The sequence below is a fragment of the Ursus arctos genome, unplaced genomic scaffold (genome assembly GCF_023065955.2).
Source record: "Ursus arctos isolate Adak ecotype North America unplaced genomic scaffold, UrsArc2.0 scaffold_30, whole genome shotgun sequence".
Taxonomy (NCBI): domain Eukaryota; kingdom Metazoa; phylum Chordata; class Mammalia; order Carnivora; family Ursidae; genus Ursus; species Ursus arctos.
The window spans coordinates 12,508,907-12,521,697 of record NW_026622986.1 but is presented as its reverse complement, the minus strand read 5'-3'; the positions used below and the strand labels follow the sequence as shown (position 1 = coordinate 12,521,697).

General features: G+C 39.1%; 1 protein-coding gene across 1 annotated transcript in view; it reads right to left on the bottom strand.

Moving 5' to 3' along the window:
• Nucleotides 1–12,791, bottom strand: part of MYO3A (myosin IIIA) — a 240,290-nt gene that overhangs the window by 38,208 nt on the left and 189,291 nt on the right. The window contains exons 27-30 of the mRNA XM_048219508.2: nucleotides 10,328–10,439; nucleotides 7,859–8,021; nucleotides 6,186–6,309; nucleotides 1,617–2,520 (exon numbers count right to left, since the gene is read on the bottom strand). Coding sequence (XP_048075465.2) covers nucleotides 1,617–2,520; nucleotides 6,186–6,309; nucleotides 7,859–8,021; nucleotides 10,328–10,439 — 1,303 coding nt within the window. The remainder of the gene's footprint in view (nucleotides 1–1,616; nucleotides 2,521–6,185; nucleotides 6,310–7,858; nucleotides 8,022–10,327; nucleotides 10,440–12,791) is intronic.

The following is a 12,791-nucleotide window of genomic DNA, read 5'->3' as shown; positions in this document are numbered from 1 at the left end:
GGACCCCTCTGTTGCCTTGGATTGTGTTAACTCCGTCCTTTCCTTTCCAGTGTTTTCAGCCTGACTTCGGGCCACTCTCCTCCGGTTCCTCTTTCCATCCGGCCCCTCTGCCTCCGTCTGGCCTGCCTCCCGGCTCTGTTAACACAGCTGTCCGGCTGGGCTGCATGTGGGGTTCCTGCTTTTCTGCCTCTAGCTTCGTCCCCGTGGAGCACTGAATCTACTGCAGCTTTATTAGCCAGCTCTAGGGAGGTGACTTGGTAATCCTGCATCTCCTCAAAGTCTCTGACGCATAGCACATGAGGATTTGAATCCCCACTCTGGGCTTTAGCGTGAGAAAACGTGTACACCAGGGAAAGGAAGGACTATATGTATATTAAACTCTCTATTCCCATGTGCTTAAAAAAACAGAACAGGAAGGGGCTGGAAGATCTCTAGGAACAGCCAGAAGTTGGAGATACTCGGGCCATACCCCTAACATGAAAGAGGTGTCCGAGAGCTGCTGCTACTGTGCTTTCACATGGACTCAGCCACTGTCAGAGACAAATAGCAGAGTTTAGGGACCCACAAGTATTAGGCAATCCCTCTTTGATCTAACTCATGATGAGATTTCTGCCTTCTTTCCTTCCTTCCCTCCTTCCTTCCTCCCTCCTTTTTCCTTCCTTCCTTCCTTCCTTCCTTCCTTCCTTCCTTCCTTCCTTCCTTCCTTCCTTCCTTCCTTCCTTCAAAAGTAGGTTCCATGCCCAGCATCGAGCCTGACGCAGAGCTCGATCTCACAACCCTGAGATCAAGACCCGAGGTGAGATCAAGAGTCAGACGTTTAACCAACTGAGCCACCCAGGCGCCCCTAATGATATTTCTTTGATGATTTTATATGCTATTGACTATTCTGGTAATGCGTATTAACTTATGCATTTCAGAGGGCATCTAGTTTAAATCCTTCACTTTATATAAGAGAAAATAAAGGCGCCCACACACAAAGTGATTTTCTTAAGGTCAAACATCTAGACAGAAAGCAAGATCTGGACTCGACATTTCCAGGAGCTGCTTGCTGCGGTCTCCCTCCAGAGTACTAATTTATCAGTGTTCCATGCACACCTATGAGAAGCTCTAAAGCCACCTGCCCCCTTCTAGAAACAGCTGAAACATGCCTATTTATGGCACAATATATTTTCCAACAGGGAATCTTTCCTTGTGGATTTTCTTTACGGTTCCACATTGTCATGACGTAACATGTAGATTTTCTGGGGCAGAAAAAGCATAGACTTCAGAGGATTTATAAAACTTTTTTTGTTTTTTTGTTTTTATCTATAATGAAAGATCTCAGATATGAAAATTTGCATTGTCAAATGCCAGCATTTTAGTAAGCTGTACAAACCGAGGACTACTAGTCTCCTTACTATAAAAGATTTCTATCATATATCATTTCTTATGGCACATTGTTTTAAAAAGTATGCCTATCTGAATAGCAAAACCCTTGAGACATTACGAACGAGGTTTGCTGTTTCATAAAAACAGATGAAACAATGTATCGGTTATTAGTGAACAATAGGTTTACTTCAGTTACTGTGTAGTTCCCAGAGATTTCCACTAGTCGATAAATCTGTTTATTTACATACCTGTTTTGAAAAGATGGCCAAATCACATGCTTCTTTCTCTAAGACTGCTTTCGAGTCGTTGTCACTCTTAGTCCTGAAATTACAGGATTCCTCATGCTTTGTGGGATAGGAATACAGATCTTGAGTATTTCTTGCTACTTCGGTTGGTGTCGCAACAATCTTTTGATTTTTAAAAGAAGACATCCTGTCCTTCCTTAATTGCTGCCTCCTCTTATAGCCCCGGTATTTGCTCTGAATGAACACTGCCGCTCTATCTTCTTCCGGGGCTCGGACCGCTGCTTCAGCCTGCCTCTCTCGGACCGTCCCTGGCCTCAGCTGGCTTCTCTGCTGGCCACACGTTGGTGCCTTCTGGGTGACTACCGATGTCTTCTTTTCCTGTTCCTTGCTATTTGCGTTTTGATAGACTGACTTTTGGCTAAGGCTCGGTTCCAATGTTCTTTTAAACGAAGGCTGCTTTGTCTCATTCTCCACTGACCAAAGTCTTGGGTAGCTTGGCCTTTCTGCTATGGCCTTTCTTCCTAGATATGCTGCTTTGGATTCTTCAAAATTCCTTTCCTCTGCATACCTCTGGTAGTAATTCTCGATCACAGTGTTCTCCTTCTCCACTTGCCTTAGCTTACTGTTCTCTTCCAGGTCTTTCATACACTTTTTTTGGGGGTGTCCTTCTGCCCGAGGGTCCCCCACCAGATGTGGTTCACGCATAGTCTCTTCTCCAAACATCTTATTCATTTTGTTCTGAGTTTGATATCCTCTGTTGTTATTTTCAACGGCCAGAGTGGCTTTGTCTTCAGCTTTGAAAGTAGAAGACTTCACTACAGATGTACTTCCTGTATTGTTTGCAGCTGGAATGGCTGTTTCATTAGTAGCGACTGCATTTTCTGTCTGTTTCTTCGCAGAAGAGTCCCTGTGTAAAACATAGTGCATCTGAATATATGAGACTAAGCTGGAGTTATTTGCCTCTTCTGGCTACAGCTACATGCTACAAGGTGTTGGGAGATGAGTAAAGGGGAAAAACAAAAAAACAAAAAAACAAAAAAAACCCCTCAAAGTAAAAACTTCTCAAGTCACATTAATCAAGTGTTTCCCAAATGTTCTCTCTGGCAGCAGTAGTGGGCCGCTGCTCAGATAACGATAAACCCAGTTTCAGTTCAGGATGAGAAATATCCTACCATGTTGTCACTTAACGAGGCATCAAAAGCCTAGGAATTGAATCACTTCAAAACATGTCTTTTGCAAAAGGGAGTACCTACAGTGAGGAGAGGTTGTGGAAAATATATCTAAATTTGAGACTAGCAAGCAGGGTATGTTCACTGGGCTGACGTGCTGTATTTCATAAGCTCAAAGTCCGCTGATCACAGGAAATAGTGTACAGAATTAAAGGGAAGCAGTGTCCCTGCTACAGTTCATGATCATACATTGACTAAAATTGCACAGTTGTTATTTTACCAATATCCTTCCAGAACGATTTTCCCTTACCTTGAAGATAACATCTGCTCTACAGTTTTTTGTTTTTCTTTTGGTGAGGACAAAACCCTCACAAGAGCAATAGGGCCATGAAAAGGGTGCTAAGGTACAGTGAAAAGGTCATAACCTGATACCCTGACACGCTACCTGGGGGGGGGGGTTGCCAAAACATTTCATTTTGGCTCAGGAAAGCCAGGGGAGAGTTTTGGTCTTTTGCAATGCGTTTGTACAGAAAGACCTGTCTTGAAGTCGAACTCGGAAAAAAATTACTGGAACTCAAATTTCCTAATTCCACGAGCTACTTCCTAGGCCTATGAGAGCGTCTTTAGGTTTATGCAGGAGGCATAGTAGCATCTCTGTTATTCTGCCGGACAGAGAACTAGGTGGGGCACCAAGAACCCATCATTTCAATGAGCAGCTATGCTAGTATTTTGAATACTTTCATAACACCCCCAGAGAATGCCTATACTAGTCAGAATACAATTAATGAGAAAAAGATAAGCAAACTATATCACAAAGCTATAGTAATCAAAACAGTGTGGTATAGGCATAAAAACAGACTCATAGATTGATGGAAAAGAATAGAGAGCGCAAAATAAACACACACATTCATGGTCAGTTAATTTGTGACAAAAGAGCTGAGAACATACAATGAGGGTAGGATAGTCTATGTAGTAAATGATATTGGGAAATTAGACAGCCACATGCAAAATAATGAAACTGGATTCCTATCTTACACTACCACAAAAATCAACTCAAAATGGATTAAAGACTTGAATATAAGACCTGAAATCATAAAACTCCTAGAAGAAAATGTAGGTGGTAAGCTCCTTAACTTTGATCTTGGCAATGGTTTTGTTTGTTTGTTTTTTGGGATTTGATATGAAAAGCAAGGCAACAAAAGCAAAAATAAACAAGTGGGACCACATAAAATGAAAAAGCTTCTGTGCTGCAGAGGAAACCATCAATAAAATGAAAAGGCAACTTCCTGAATGGGAGAAAATATTTGCAACTCATATATCTGATAAAAGGTTAATATTCAAAATATAAAAAAGAACTCATACAACTCTATAGCAAACAACAACAACAACAACCTGATTTCAAAATGGGCAGAGGATCTGAGCAATTTTCAAATAAGATACGCAGATACACCAACAGGTACATGAAAAGGGGCTCCACATTACTAATCATCCAGGAAAATGCAAATCAAAACCATGACGAGATATCACCTCACACCTGTTAGGATGGCTATTATAACAAAAGACAAGAGAAAACAAGTATTGGTGAAGATGTGAAGAAAAGAGGAATCCTTATGCAGTGAGAATGTTGTGTGTTGGTGGGAATGTAAATTGGTGTCATTATGGAAAACAATATGCAGGTTCCTCAAAAAACTGAATAGTACTACCAGCAATCCTACTTCTGGTTGTATATCCAAAGGAAACAAAACAATTATCTTGAAGAGATCTCCGCACTTCCATGTTCATTGCTGTATTTCTCACAATAGCCAAGAGATGGAAATAACCTACATGTCCATTAATGGATGAACAGGTAAAGAAGGTATGGTTTACGTATACAATGGAGTATTACTCAGCCGCAAGAAAGAAGGAAATCCTGCCATTCGTGATAGCACGGATGAAATAAACCAGACAGAGGAAGAAAAATACTGCATGGTATCACTTATGTGTGGAATCTGAAAAAGAAGAGAAAAAATCAAACTCACAGAAACAGAGAGTTGTGGCTGTGAAAGGGTGAGGTGGGGGAAACAGGGATATGTTGGTAAGGATCCCACCTTCCAGCTACACGAAGAGCAGGTCTGAGGATCCCATGCTAAAATATGGGAGTATACACTGTTCTGTAGAATTGAATTTTGCTAAGGGAGTACAACTTAAATGTTCTCACCAAAAAACCAAAGAAAAGAAAATCCTTTTACAATGTATATGGATATCAAATCATCATGATGCACACTTTAAATATCTTACAATTTTATATGTAAATACCTCAATGAAGCTGAAGTTTTTAAAAAGATGAATCAGTTCTTGGGATCTAATATACAGCATGGTGAATGTTAATGATACTGTATTATAGACTTGAAAGTTGATAAGGGAGGTGTTCTTAAATGTTCTTACCACACACACAGTTGTAATTACTGAGGTGAGGGAAATGTTGACTAACTTAACTGTGGTAATTACTTCACAATATATACATGTATCAAATCACATGCTGTACACCTTAAACTGACCCAGTGTTCTATGTCAATTCAATCCCAATAAATTTGGGGGGAAAAAAAAAAGACAAGAGTCCTGGGATTGGGGCTGGAATGATCTTTATCGCTTATAAAGAGATACAACTTATTCATCTTTTGATCAATTCAAGCTTTATCAATGAGGCAAAATCCACATACTTACATCCCTTCCCGTAATCCCTACCAAGATTCTCCATGTCCCTACCTCGCCCTTTGCATATTTTTATAGCAGAGTTAACTTGTGTTTCTAGAATCATGTATTTATTGGTTATATTTCCTTCCCATGATTTTGTGAGTAATTTTTTGGACCAGGGTTTTGTCTTATTTATCTATGTGTAAGCTGAGCATAAAGCCTTCTGTATGAATAAATTCAGGTGGATCTGTTAATATGCACTTAGAAATACAGATATGGAGGGTCGAGAGAAGAAAGGGCAAAGTGCCATGTTCTGAAGACTGGATTATGGCTTAGGAGTTGATGGCATATTGGTTATTAAGGCCGTGAGAATGAATGAGAGAGCCCAGAAATGATGATATTTAGATGTGAAGGAGGATTTAAATAAGGGGAGAAGAGGAGCAATTAGCAAAAGATACTCAGAATTAGGAGCAGAAATGTAGAGAGCAATCTGGCAGAAGTCTAGGAAGAAAAAAACTGTGGAAGGAAAGGATGGTCATCAGTGTGAAACTCCAGTGAACTCCCAAACAGGATAAAGAACGCAAGAGTGGCCACTGGGTGTTCACTGACATTTAATGGATTAGCATTAGGAATCTGATTGGTGCAAGAAGGACTGTGAACTTTATTTTGACTTTACAGATTTGAAAAAATGCATAATGTCAAAATGGTAGAAGAATGAACATCATTATACCTTTTATTTTCAAAGTTTTTCCTGTAGTCAAATTCCTGATCATGGGTCTGAATCGTTGTTACTGCTGTGTTTTTCATGTTAACAATTGCTTTTCTTTGTTTCCTGACTAGATGTCCTCTTGCAGCTGAAACACATAAGGTCCGGAGTAGTGTTAATCAGAATAAAGAAAAAAAAAAACCATTATTCAAGTGAACAGAAACACTTTTTTTTGACCATCAATGTCAAAGAGGAAAATTAAAGACTCCAAATAGAACATGTTCATTAAAAATATTGTTCATTAACAAGATTCTTCTAGATGACAAGCTATAGCAAGAAAATAACTAAAGCGCCTTTTGTATTAAGGAGACTCTGGGGACGAAACAAAAATGAAAGAGATTGGCTAAGCTGATGAAAAAGATAAAATGTATTCATTTGCTCCAAATCTGTTGATAATTACTTCAGCTATTTATGGGAGAAAGCCCCTATTATCTAAGTGTGTGTTTTGGACTTTTTGGCCAATTATCCTTGGAGCCAGCTACATTTCAGAACTGGGATTTAAACTTTTTTATGTTATAAAGGTAATTCAGAGCAAATCACATATATCCCATAACATTCCCCATGCCAGGGAAGCATTCCATAATCAAAACCATGAATAGTTCTCCAGAAAAACAGTATTTTTACTACGGGTGATGAATAAAGGACTATAAATATTAGGTCATGTTTCACTGCCAGATGAGTTATGATAAACCTTTTCTTCAGTGTTTGATAAATTTTGGAATTGTGGATAACCAATTTGGTCCCAAATTATAGGATTTGCATTATGATGTTTCAGGGAGAAGTTAAGGGCTTTAAAATCCCCAAAGAGATGAACTGTTATGAATGGACAGACCTATGACTAGAACATGAGTCTTTTGAATGTTAGTCAACTATTCTGCTTACCATGTCAGGGTTCTTTAGAAAGCAGGCTACAAATCCATAGTGGATTATAAAATCAATTTAATGGGCCAAATCTAGCATCTAAAAATGAAGTGGGATAAGCCAGAATAGAAAACATCAGAGTGCATTATTTGTAGTATGACTGTATATCAGGTTACCGAGTAAATTAGAGTTTTTGCTACGGAAGTTCAATCAACACATTTTGAAAGATACTGTATTAAACCATGCCAGGTTCTAAATTTAGTTTTCATAGAAAAATGAAATCTAAAGTCTATTGTTACATTTTAATAAAAATTTGTGAAGTATAATTATAAATATTATTTCCCTACAGTTAACAGAAAGAAATGGATGCCCTTTAACAAAATGAGATTTAATCAAGTGGTCAAAAATTATGGCAAGTGTAACCTTTGGAATAAAGTAGGAAAAATGTTATTGTCCAATGGATTATAATAATATGATTCCTGAATCTATAATTGATTCAGTCACTTGTATCTTGCACAATAGGTCAACTGTGTTTCATTGATGCCTGATGGAAAATTGAAAAATTGAATTATTTTATTTAAAACAAAACATTAAAATATTAAAAATGCCCATCACTAAAACAATCTGATTTAGATTTGGTATAGAGAAAATATCAACGTGACAGAGCCTGGAATTAAAGACAAAAGCTATGTAAGAATGGAGGTTTGTATATACGATTAGATTTTATGTCCATCTCTAAATGTAACATTACGTTTTGTTACCACCTGAGTGATTACCTGACTGTATTATGATAGCACTCTCTTTCCTTTTCTCCTGTATTTTTTGGTATCTTCTTAAATCCAAGAATCCTCTGACACAGGCTTGAATCAAAATAAGCTTGTCAATGGCTTCCTTTCGCATTAAATTTAACTGTTCCACATGATAATATTTCAGGAACACCTTAAAAGAATTAAAATAGAATACAAATAAAATGGTGACACACAAATGTGAACCCATCACACGCTACGCTTTGCGGAACAGACTGTATGCTGAATCTTTTTAGATTTTGGACATCCCTAGCTTTTGCTTCTTTGGCTGGGATTTTGCTGTAACATTATGGATTTTTATTCTTGAAGGAAACCTCTGTTCGAGAAGGAATACTGTTTAGCAATCATACTGTTACTTGCAACAGGTTTTGTGGAATGGGCCAATAAGTGTGGAGGAGGTTCAGCTCTTTTATCGAAGTTTTAGCATCCTATACTCTGAGCAAAGCTAATTCTTATGGTTCTTCGACAGTGTATTTCCCAAAGTTAAAAATCTTACAAATCTCGTTGTAAAAGATAGAGGACTCATAACTATAGCGATTCATCCATCAAACATTAATTGAGACCTGCTGTTACGTGCTTCTCTGCTGGGCATACAAAGGTGAATAAAGCAGGGCACTGTCACTCAGGGGCTCATAAGGGGAATAAGGCGGAGAGATGGCCCCAGACAGAATTAACAACATTCTCGCTAGACCCAGTGGCCACCACGGAGAAACCAGGGCTGACTTTCGTTCTCGAATCAAAATGAAATCGGGGAAACGGAGTGGTTCTCATTTAAGAGTTTTCCATCTCCCCCAGGAAATAAGATTTTTTGCTTTTAATACATTTACTAATAAAAATCACCTCAAAGAGAGTTTATTGACTCCACTAAGAAAGTTACTTCAATTCAAATGTAATAGCTGAGACATAAGAACGGGTAACACTGGCAGGAGTTCTGTTACTTGAAATCTTGGCATCCCAGGCAAATAGGTTAGCACTGTAAGTTTTGACTGAATTTAGTTTTAATTTCTGTGGGACTCTACATGTTAATAGATTTAGTCCATTCTACTGTTGACAATTCATTTAAAATTCAGTCTGTTTGAAAAGGTCATCTTTTTATTTATTTATTTACTTTGCACAGCATTGGAAATGTTTCTGTATTGAATACTTCTATCCATCTTAATGAGTGGAAAAGGTGAAGTGGAAAAACACAAATAGCTTTAAAATGCTACTTAAATACCACACCTAACTGGAACTGCAGAGGGCCTTTTTTACAAGTTAAAACTCCGTTGGAAGTCAGGCATGTATTTCAGACCATAATCATGAGATTTCAGCCTGATGAAATTCATCTATGTGATCATGTAAAAGAAAATGGTGTAAATAAAATACACATCTTTTTAGTGCTCAGCATGTCCCCTTACCCAATACTGAAGGAAATACGGATCACTGAATACATAGGGCACTCAGTCTAAGATAAATATATTTCTTAAATCCCTTAAATTGTTACGGGAGTAACTTCTTATATGAACATTGTGCAAATTCTCTCTGGCATCTTCTACCCCAAGACACAATTAATTCATGTGGAAGTTTGTTTCAGTCTCTGTAGGTCTGTGGTAGGGCTGACAGTGGTTATTCTTGAGTGATCAATCTCTGAGTACTTCCTTTCTTCAGATTGGCTCTTTTCTCCATGGTCCCCCAGTGATATGTTCAGTGTAGCCCTGAGACCTGGTACCCTCTTTATTTCCTTACCCCCCATTTTGTCATTCTGGAGGATGTCTGAGAAGCCTACTACGTCCTTTCTCCAAGCAGCCACCTGTCTTACTTCCATATTCAAAATTTGTTATGATTTTTTTACTTCATTCTCTAAGGGATTAAATAAGCTAACATCTCTCAGATCTCAAGTCTAATACATTAACACACCGATCTCCAAACACCTACAGCAAGTCTACAAAAAATAGTGAATAATTTGCTTCAGGTAAATTTCAAGTTTAATAACAGAAGCAGATTTGAGAATTAGGAAAAAAAATCAGATAATTATGATTCAGATCATTATGGTTCTCTGCAGAATATATTCTGTATAATTATATGATATTAATATATATTAATATATTCTGAATATTTATTGACTATATTTGGTGGTGATAAGAAAGAGAAAATATGTCAGTATGTTTTTGATACTATTTGAAATGAAGTATACTCACTCTAAATTTCATCTTTTTTTTGATACGTCTTCAAGAGAAACTTTCCTTGAACTTAAAAGAAACCTTTATGACAACAAAGTGTTTCATTTTGCTAAAGAAGATAACCTTCATAAATTTATCAACTTAATTCCCTATTTTAAGCTAGAGAGTCTGTAACATGAAAAAGCCATAATATTTCAAGCACTGTAATATGGTATAATTCTCAGTAAATCCAACACAACTGTTAATTGTTTTTTTCTTGAAAATTACATGAAAACATTACTTTTGTTTTTCCAAGAGCCCAGTTATCAAGACCAGCTTTTTCCAAGATGGCGGCACAGGCATCAGGGCTCCCTGGGGGCTCTTCATTCCACTTGTAGCAGAGAACGTGGTACCTTCAAGTGGGAGAAAGGGCTGGTTAGTATTTCACAAAGTTTCCACGTCTCAGTAGTTTGGTGGACACTTGACAGCTCTGTACAGGGAAGGAAAAGCCTCCCAGACTTAACGCAGGGGACCCTGCAGGCATTCTCAGAACTCTAAAGGAGACTGACAAAAATCTGAGCCAGTCTGTGTATGTTTGAGCACTGTTTTCTCAGTTTAGTGATTACTTTTCAACACTTACCACTGAAATTCCCCACAAAAACTCCATCACCCCCCCAAAAAAATTAGTTGAGTATTTTTTTTTAAAGATTTTTATTTATTTATTTGACACACACACACACACAGAGAGAACATGAGCACAAGCAGTGGGAGTGGCAGGCAGAGGAAGAGGGAGAAACAGGCTCCCCATTAAGCACAGAGCCTGACATGGGGCTCCATCCCAGGACGCTGAGATCATGACCTGAGCTGAAAGCAGGCACTTAACCGACTGAGCCACCCAGGCATCCTAGTTGAGTATTTTTTAAAAAGCAACCTTTCTCTGGGTACTACAAGCAGAAGGACTGCAGTGGCAAGAAGCAGAGGGAAAGATTTTATTCTTTTTTCACCTTCACAAAAATGTTAGAAGCTGATCTTAAAATTGGAGGAAGGGGTTTAATTCTCTGTGAACCTCCCACTAGTGTAAAAATGTCTTTGATCACTGTTTTCCCTTGAGTCACACTATGTCTCTCCCTGGAGATTTTCTCTATTGATTTAATACATATAATTGAGGAGAGGAAGCAAGTAAGGGGTTAATGCAGGAGAGAACTGAAATAGGCCCCAAGTTTTTCAAACGGACCAGGTGAATGAAAAGAAGAAAAACTGGTTTACCCTGGTCAACAATCTTGTGCAAAGAAACGCAGTTTTCTAGAGTTTCCGACACTCCTTTATCTTTATTTAATTTCTTGGTGCAAGATTAACCTGCTAGTCCAGAGGAGACAAAGCATTAAGTTTTGATAGGTTTTCAATTTCAAAACAGAGGCCATGCATGGTGTGCGGAAGACTTGGGTAGCATGGTCAGGCGAGCTGAGTTCTGATCTTGACTGACTACCTGTGTAAATTTAGACACATCAGGGAACCTCTTTAAGTACCAATTTCTTCCTCTAAAAATGATCCTGTAGATAAAACCTCTAAGAAGAACATATTCTAGCTCCACCAAGTTTCATCCTGTTAAATGTGCAGATGAACCAGTTTCTGTTAGGCTCTTTGGACAATCCTGGCCTGGAATAGTCTAGAAAGATGTGATGATCATAGTTTTTGCTACCTGTGCAAATAATCTCTGTGGGAGGGAGGACCAATTAATGTGCCCTCATCCTTCAGGTCTGCCAACCCGAGGACCAAACTTCCTTGTGGACTCCTTGTGACTAAGGAGCTACTCTGCCCTCCCGGCCTTCCAGCCATCTCCTGGTTTTACTTCTTTCCAGACCCAGCCAGGACCTCCTCATTCATCATATAAGCCACCCTTAGTGAGCTCCCTCTTGTTCTTTTGTTGCCCGTGCTCTGCAAACAGGCAAACCTGAACCACCCAGTCATTGTTCTCTGCCCTCCTGTCAAACTTTGGAAACCTGCCAGAGAAAAATCACCGTTCATTCCAGTGTGCTTCCCTGTGACTCTGCGGTTTCTGAGTCAGCCTGACCCACAGAAACATCCAGAATCCTGATTGGTGTCCACGACCACGTTCCTCACCCAATCCTCACAACTGTTTAATCTCTCCTGCCCTGTTCTCCCCTTCGCCCTCTGCACGGCTCTCAGCAGATAAGCTGGTCTGCTATTTTACTAGAGGCCACCAGACGCAAGCTCTAGTGACCTCTTCCCCAGCTACAGATCCCTTTGTCCACTATCTATTCTTCCCCTCTTCTTCTTCAGAGGAGGAGAAACCCACTCTCCATCTGCCTGTGTTCTAGATGCCATCTCCTCCTCCTCTTCTCTTCCGTATATTTTCAATCCCTTTTCTCTCTTCGGGTTCCTTTTATTTAGAACAAAACCCTCTCCATCTGTCTCACCTGAAACGAGTCTCTGTCTCCCTCTAGCTTTACAGATCAGTTGAAAGATTGCTTAAAATAACAGTCTCCATTTCTCCACTTTCCATGGCTCTGCAGCTGCTGGAATCTGGTTTAGTCACATAGTAAGAAGGACTTTTATTTAATCACATAAGACGTTTTAGTGATGAAATCTAAAGGGATGTCTTCCAGCCTAATCCTAAGTGTTCCTTCTGTAGCATTGGATATTGTTGACTCCCTTCTCTGGCTTGAGTGTCCCCACATTTGCATCCCACCTTGTCCCCCAGCTTCTCTTCCCTGTAGGTCTCCCTGACATGTCTCATATTTAGA